Source organism: Orycteropus afer, unplaced genomic scaffold (genome assembly GCF_000298275.1).
Source record: "Orycteropus afer afer isolate SDZICR_OR568_19922 unplaced genomic scaffold, OryAfe1.0 scaffold00198, whole genome shotgun sequence".
NCBI classification, from domain to species: domain Eukaryota; kingdom Metazoa; phylum Chordata; class Mammalia; order Tubulidentata; family Orycteropodidae; genus Orycteropus; species Orycteropus afer.
In genome coordinates, this window is record NW_006921785.1 from 2,378,353 (window position 1) to 2,386,231 (window position 7,879).

The 7,879-nt window shown below is 38.0% G+C and overlaps 1 protein-coding gene across 1 annotated transcript in view; it reads right to left on the bottom strand.

Moving 5' to 3' along the window:
* Positions 1-7,623, bottom strand: part of ATP13A5 (ATPase 13A5) — a 201,616-nt gene extending 193,993 nt beyond the window's left edge. Inside the window, exons 1-5 of the mRNA XM_007948018.1 lie at positions 7,618-7,623; positions 7,038-7,211; positions 5,754-5,900; positions 5,288-5,358; positions 5,100-5,180 (exon numbers count right to left, since the gene is read on the bottom strand). Of these exons, the coding sequence (XP_007946209.1) occupies positions 5,100-5,180; positions 5,288-5,358; positions 5,754-5,900; positions 7,038-7,211; positions 7,618-7,623 (479 nt within the window). The remainder of the gene's footprint in view (positions 1-5,099; positions 5,181-5,287; positions 5,359-5,753; positions 5,901-7,037; positions 7,212-7,617) is intronic.
* Between the last annotated feature and the right edge of the window lie 256 nt (positions 7,624-7,879).

A 7,879-nucleotide genomic window follows, 5' to 3' on the forward strand; every position in this document is an offset into this window, starting at 1 on the left:
AAGTGAATTTGCTCTATAAACCTTCACCCAAATCACAATTTAAAAAAAATAAAGTGAAAAAAAAAAGAAAACAAACATCCTCACAACTAGTCCAACACAGAGCTTCACAATAAATGGAGAAAAGATTGAAATTGTCAAGGATTTCATATTACTTGGTTCTACAATCAACACCAATGGAAGCAGTAGTCAAGACATCAGACAATGTATTGCATAGGGCAAATCTGCTGCAAAAGACCTCTTTCAAGTACTGAAGAGCAAAGATTTCTCCTTGAAAACTAAGGTGCATGTAACCCAAGTGCACCTTACTGTATTGTCAATCACCTTTTATGCATGTGAGAGCTGGACAATGAATAAGGAAGACCGAAGAAGAATCAATGCTTTTGAGTTGTGGTGTTGGAGAAGAATGCTAAGAGTACCATGGTATGCTAAAAGGACTAACAAGTCTGCACTGAAGGAAGTGCATCCAGAATGCTCCTTGGAAATGAGAATGTCCAAACTTGGTCTCACCTTTGGTCATGTTGTCAGAGGAACAATTCCCTGGAGAAGGATATCATACTTGGTAAAATGGAGGATAAATGAAGAAGGGGAAGGCTCTCAACAAGATGGATAGACACAGTGGCTGCAATGATGGGCTCAGGTATAGCAAGGATTGTGAGGCTGGCACAGGACTGGGCAGTTTGTTCTGTTGTGCATAGGGTCACTATGAGTTGGAAACAACTTGACAGTACCTAACAACAACAACAATAATATCCATAATTTATAATGATCCACACAGTTGATTAATTTTGCATAGCCAATAAAACACAGGTAAACATTTTCTGGTATTCTTTGCTCTCAACCAAGATCCCTCAGACATCAGCAATGATATTCCTTGTTCCACATCCTCTTCTAAATCCATCTTGAATTTCTGGTAGTTCCCTGTCAATATATTGTACCATTGTTGATTTATCTTCACCAAAATTTTACTTGCATGTGATGTAAATGATATTGTTTGATAATTTCCACATTCTGTTGAATCACCTTTTAGAATGGGCACAAATATGTATCTCTTCCAGTCAGTTGGTCAGGTAGATAAGTACTAAATTTCTTGGCATAAATCCATCTATTGAAACATCTCAGTGTGTTATCCATTGATTCCTAGAGCCTTGTATTTCACTAGTGCCTTCAGTGCAGCCTGTGCTTCATCCTTCAATACCATTGGTTCTTGATCATATGCTACCTAGTGAAATCGTTAAATGTTGACCAATTCTTTTTGGTACAGTGATTCTGTGTATTCCTTCCATATGCTTTTGATGCTTCCTGAGCTGTTCAATATTTTGCCAATAGAATCCTTTAATATTGCAACTCAAGACTTGAATTTTACATTCAGTTCTTTCAGCTTGAGGAATGCCAACTATGTTCTTCCCTTTTGGTTTTCTCACTCCAGGTCTTCGAACATTTCATTACAGTACTTTGTCTTCTTGAGCTGCCCTTTGAAATCTTCTCTTTGTCTCTTTTATTTTATTATTTCCTTTTGTTTTGGCTACTCTCCATTCAAGAGCAAGTTTCAGAATCTCTTCTGACATCCTTTTTTTATTCCTTTCCAGTTTTTTTAATGACCTTTTGCTTTCTTCATGTGTGATGTCCCCAATGTCATCCCACAATTAGCCTGGTCTTCAGTCACTGATGTTTAGTGCATCAATTTTATTCTTCAAATGCTCTCTAAATTCAGGTAGGATATATTCAAAGTCATATTTTGACTCTCATAGACTTGTTTTAATTTTCTTCAGCTTCAGCATGAACTTACGTGTGAGCAAGTTCCATAGTCAGTCCCTGGCCTTTTCCTGACTGATGATATTGAGCTTCTCCATCACCTCTTTCTCCATTCACATCATTAAGTTTGACTTTACTTTTAGGAGGCAGCTCTTCCCCTGTTGTGTTTTGAGTGCCTTCCAACCTGAGGAGCTATCTTCTGGCACTATACCAAACAATGTTTCACTGCTATTCTTAAGGTTTTCAGTGGACAATTTTTTTCAGAAGTGAACCACCATATCTCTCTTCCAAGTCTGTCTTAGTCTGGAAGCTCTGCTGAAACCTGTCCACCATGGGTGACCCTGATGATATTTGAAATACTGGTAGCATACCTTCTAGCATCACTGAAGCATACAATCTACCATAGTATGAAACTGGGTGTTGGGGAAGAAGGGTGGGCTGAGAGAAAAGAGGTTGCAGAAATGCTCAACTTAAAAACTGACCTAATAGGAAGGCTAATTGGATGGATGAGGATAAGGTAGGTTTGGTTTGTACCTCAGGCCCATTTTCATGAAAAAAGAGAAATAACTCAAGTGCCTATGGACTTTTTGAAGGCAGATACCAACATGAAAAGTTGAATTTAGTTCATTTTGAGTGAAGATAGGAGCAGGGAACCTCCTGGGATATTTTATGCACTCCTATCTTGATGCTGTCCTGATAATTTCTGTTCATGGTGAAGATGTCTCTCCTGATGTCCTGATTTGCATATTGGTACTGAAAAGGAGAGTTATGTCAACACATACATTTTCCCTCTTTGTCTGGCTGCTAGCAAGCCCACAGAGTAAAACTGCATTTAAAATCTGCCATTTTCTATCATCAGAAATTCTCCTACATCTCCCTCCCTTTATACCTCATATTGTGCTCTTGGTTTTGTTTCAAGCAAGTTCAAAATCATTTCAGATGTTATGCCATTCAACCAATTGATCAATGACAATTGATTTAAAAAAAAAAAAAAAAAACAGCAAAAAAAGGTCTTGTAATGGTCTCTAAAAATGGAGAAAAAAGTTCCATATTTTTCTTACTTCCTTGTCCCACTCCAGATAGACAAGCCCATAAAATCAAATAAGCTTATGCTTATAAGTAGATTATCTCCTCTCTTCTTTATATTTGGGAAACTATATTCTTTTTCTTGCTTATTAGATTGTCAATTTCTTTATTGTGTGTGCCAGATTTTAATTTAATTATGTGTGATGCTTATTAAAGCTTGGCACTACATAAATAAGGACAAATGTGAAGTTGCTACACTGATGGGAAATCTTCCCTATGACAATTGTTTCTTGTTGTTGTTGTTGTTATTTGCCATCGAGTCGGCCCCAACTCATAGCAACCCCTCCTTGGGTTTCCGAGGCAGTATCACTACGGAAGTAGGAATGCCCAACCTTCCTTCCGAGGAGTGGCTGGTGGGTTTGAACTGCCAGCCTTCTGGTTAGCAGTCCAGTGCCTTAGGTACTATGCTACCAGAGCTCCTAGGCAGGGTATATTTACATCAATCAACTAGATTTCTTACATGCCCTACATCAATCCGTTAAACCTCTGCATTAATGCTGTTAAACCAATATCTTTTTAATGACTTGGGAAATTTTTTTGTGTTTCAAAGTATTAAGTGTTACATTTGAATTTTTTTATAATGATACTATTTCTAAGGCATTTCACAATATTGCCATAGTCTGGATGTTCTGTTTGTTTTTCATAGCATTCAGGCAGAGGAAAAACTTAGGAACAACAGATCATAATTCTGAAATTTGATGTGCATAAAAATTTGGGAGGTTGCTTGCTAAAAATGCAGAATTCCTTCATTCCCCAATACCCCTAGGTCATTCTTCCTAAGAATTCAAAGGATGGAGCTCAAGAGTCAGTATTTTAAGCTATAAGATTGCTTCTTACCTTGGGAATTGGTCACTATTTCTGGCTGAATACAAAGAAAGTAATGTGCCTAAGAGAGGGCTGGATATGAATGTGGTTAGTAAATTCCTAGGAAAGATTTGTGATGGTTTCTTTTTGGATTCATCAGAAGGAAGTGAGATTTAAATAATGTCTAAGGGAAGCAGAGACTCTAGATCACTATAAGTTAATAAATAGTGTGAAGGTTAAGGTTGCCTGTCAACTTAACTGAGCCATGATTCTCAGTGGTTTGGCAGCTATGATGTAGTCATCTCCCATGATGAAATCTGGTAAAACATAATCATCTCTATGATAAGCTCTGCTATGAGCAGTCAATCAGTTGAAAAGAAGTTTCTTCAGAGATGTGGCATGCTTCCAATATAGATGAACATTCTGGCAATGCTCTCTGGCATTCTGCATCTGACTTATCATCATCTGATCTCTGGTTCTTTGGACTTGGGTCAGCTGCCTGTTATTTGCCTACCAATCTTGGGATTCATTAGCCTCCTCAGCCTGTGAGCCAGCAGCCTGCAATCTGACCAGTCAATCTTGGGTTGGTCAGCCTTTGCAGCTACATAAGTCAGGAGAAGTCTCCAACCTGGTATCTGCCCAATAAACTTGGAACTTGACAGCTTCTTCAACTGCATGTGCCATTTCCTTGATATAAAACTCTCTATACATATGTATACATATCAACTTCAGTGGTTTTGCTCCTTTAGGGAAACCAGCCTAAGACAAATAGCCTAGGCATTTCCTAATCTATGTGCATCTCTGGATACCATTGTTGCTCCTGGAACATTATCCCTTATTCTCTCTCTCTGTTTTTCACTGTACAATGAGTGTCTCTAGGACTATGACTAAAAAGCATTTTTTTGATCCCCAGTTCCTTGAAAAGTACCTGTCATATTAGAGGCATTCAGTTAATAGACCAATGAATGCATTAGTTTATTCACTTATCCACATATTTTTATTGAACTCCTACCATGACTCAGACACTTTTCTAGGCGATGCAGATACAGTGGTGAATAATATGACTAATGGTACAAGGAGAATGCCTATCTCTTAGGCTGTTTGTTCATAGCAAAATGGAGTCATAATATTGTCTTTGTGTCTCTCAGAAGATTTTGAGGATTAAGAAACCAATGTTTACAGAATGACTCAAGACTTTTTTTGAGAAAAGACAACATAGAGAAGACTGTTATATGGTCTTGACAGAAAAGATCTAAGTTTTACTTAATGGCATTGCTCTTTTAGACTTTTCTCTTTACTAAGTTTGCTTAAGAGAAGAACAATTTAGAATCTCTCTAATAAATGCATTGGGATTGTATCAAGTTGATGAAGCATTATGCTAATAATTCACTGATTATAGGATATTTTATGCTTCATTTTCTGCTGATAGTTTACCCCAGGAATACTACACACCTTACCTGATCTCTTGCTCTTCACTGGTCAGACCCAATCCAAATGTATGATGGATATCATAGCAAGAGTTGCTATCTTCCAGTAACCTAGGATACGGTGAGGACAGAAACCATATGTAAGTTGATGGTGCTTAACAAATCAGTATTCTCCCCCCACACATCCTGGTATAGTGGTGAGAAAAAGTTGGACTTACCCAACTTTTTTAAATTGCTTCTCCAAGTTATCCCAAACATATCTGATTTTCTGAACTTGGATGCATCGCAGCTGCAATTACAAACATGATAGAACATATGACATTCACAATGGAAAGTCGATCAATAGAGATAAGGGTTATTTAAAGCAGGATCCCACATGGTCTCACTTTCTTCCATGTTGTTGTTATGTGCTGTTGAGTCGGACCCGACTCATAGCGACCCCTCCTTGTGTTTCCGAGGCAGTATCACTATGGAAGTAGATTACCCCATCTTCCTTCCAAGGAGTGGCTGTTCGGTTTACAGTCAAGTGCTTTAGGCACTACGCTACCAGAGCTCCTTTCTTCCATGGATAGTTATAATTCCCAGTCTAATTGGGTAATACTTAGAATTTTCATCCAATAAACACTTATATTATTCTTCCTTTGCAAAAACATGCCATAACATTGCACTCTTAAAATCACTTACTTTTAATTCTGGCTTCAGTACAGCTTTGTTTATGACAGAGTGGCAGTCAGCCACCAGAGGTTCTCCTGGGTTCTTGTTTATAGGAAACTTTAGTGTGGATAAGCAGAGGCAGATCACCTTCTTCCTCATATACCTTTGAAATTCATCCTGGAAAAGATAACATAGCCCATGAAATTCTCAAATATCACTGAATAAGGCACTTAATCAATCAAGCACCTATCAAATGCTATACTAGTGATTCCTGAAGTTATGGCTTCAGACAAGAGCATCACAATCACCTGGGAACATGCTAGACACACAGACTCTTGAGTACTAACCTGTTGTTGTTGTTATGTGCCATCGAGTAGGACCCAACTCATAGCGGCCCCTCCTTGGGTTTCTGAGGCAGTTTCGCTAGGGAAGTAGACTGTCCAACCTTCCTTCCAAGGAGTGGCTGGTGGGTTTGAACCACCAGCCTTCTAGTTAGCAGTCAAATGCCCTAGGCACTATGCTACCAAAGCTCCTTGGGTCCTACCCTAGACCTACTCAATTAAAAACTTTGATGGGGGGGTGTGTGAAAAGAAGTTTGTGTTTTAACAAATCCTCCAGGTGATTCTGATTTGCACTAATGTTTGAGAACCACGGTGCTAGACAATAAAGGAAAAGGTATATTTTACAATAAAGTTATACATCCAGAAAATGATTTCTGGATATTTTAAAATAGCATCTAAAACAAAACGAAAAAAAATAGTTGCTGTCAAGTTGATTCTGACTCATGTGACCTCAAGTGTGTCAGAGTAGAACTGTGCTCCATAGGGTTTTTGATGACTATTTTTCAGAAGGAGATCACAGGCCTTTCTTGCAAGTGTCTCTGGGTAGAATCCAACTTTTTTGTAACAACCTAGCACATTAACCATTTGCACCACCTAAAGACATCTAGCTGCAAAATGTCTAATTTCTCCAAAATACATATTTTTGAAAAATTGAATGATGATCCTTGTGTTAGGCATGTAAGAGTTAATGCTGACAGCCAGGCTCATGGAACAGCTAAGAGCACAACCAAATAACCTGGCCCTATAGAAATGTCCCCAGGCTAACATGGAGGAATTTTCCTATATCTTTCAAACAACATGTATATAGCAACACTCCTCCTGAAATTTATTTACCTTTATTTTGGTCTGTAGAAACTCTTTAAAGAGAGGAAGATCTAACTTCTGAAATGTGGGCCAATCACTAGTTGTGGCACAGATACAACATAGAAGACATGTTGATGGCATTTGAAATTGATAACAGAGGGGCACCCACCGTAGTCCTCAGCAAAACTGTGTCTGCTTCCTGCAAGGGGCATGAGATGCAGGTGGCCCACACCCTCCACTGGGGCCTCCAATAGAACACCAGCAAAAGGACCCCGCAGGTTAGCACTGATGCTATAAAGGAGAGGGCACTCCGTAGGGTCTGGCTTTGATATCCAAACACCTCCTGGAGAGAAAATGAAAGGCCATTCTAGTTTTCTTCATTTCACATAAGCATATGATTTTGATCCAACAAACAGAGACTTTTGATTCAGGAATATCAGTTGGGAGAGAAATCTGGTTTCAGCTGGTTGAATCAGGTCAACTACTTGCAGCTGTCAGTTGATACAATAAAAATGAAAGATTCATTTTACTATCTACCTGGCATGTGGAAATAAAACATTAGACAGAAGGAGCAAGAGATGGGCAAACTCACTTATTTCTATATATTCACAAGAATCACCTCAAGTTTTTTATGAAGTACCTCATGTTTTGGACCAGATTTATTCTCTTTAGGTATCAGATTTAAAAAAAAAAAAAAATCATATGAATTTACTGGAGAAAATGATGAGAATATGACAAATATGGCCTACACACATCTATATAGCCTATTCAGAATCAGCTTTGTTTTATAATAACATGATTTAGGATTATTGAATATATGAATTAATGTGATATTTTCTAAAACAATAGCGTGATATAAATTAAGGGATTGTTCATGGACAAGAAAGACTTTCAAAAGACAGCTTATGGATATATAACCTGAGAGTAACATGCTGAAACATTTGTGTTTTTAGTAGTAGGTTAGTTAATATTGATAATAATTTTAATAAAGACTTCAGATGTGCTTTTAGG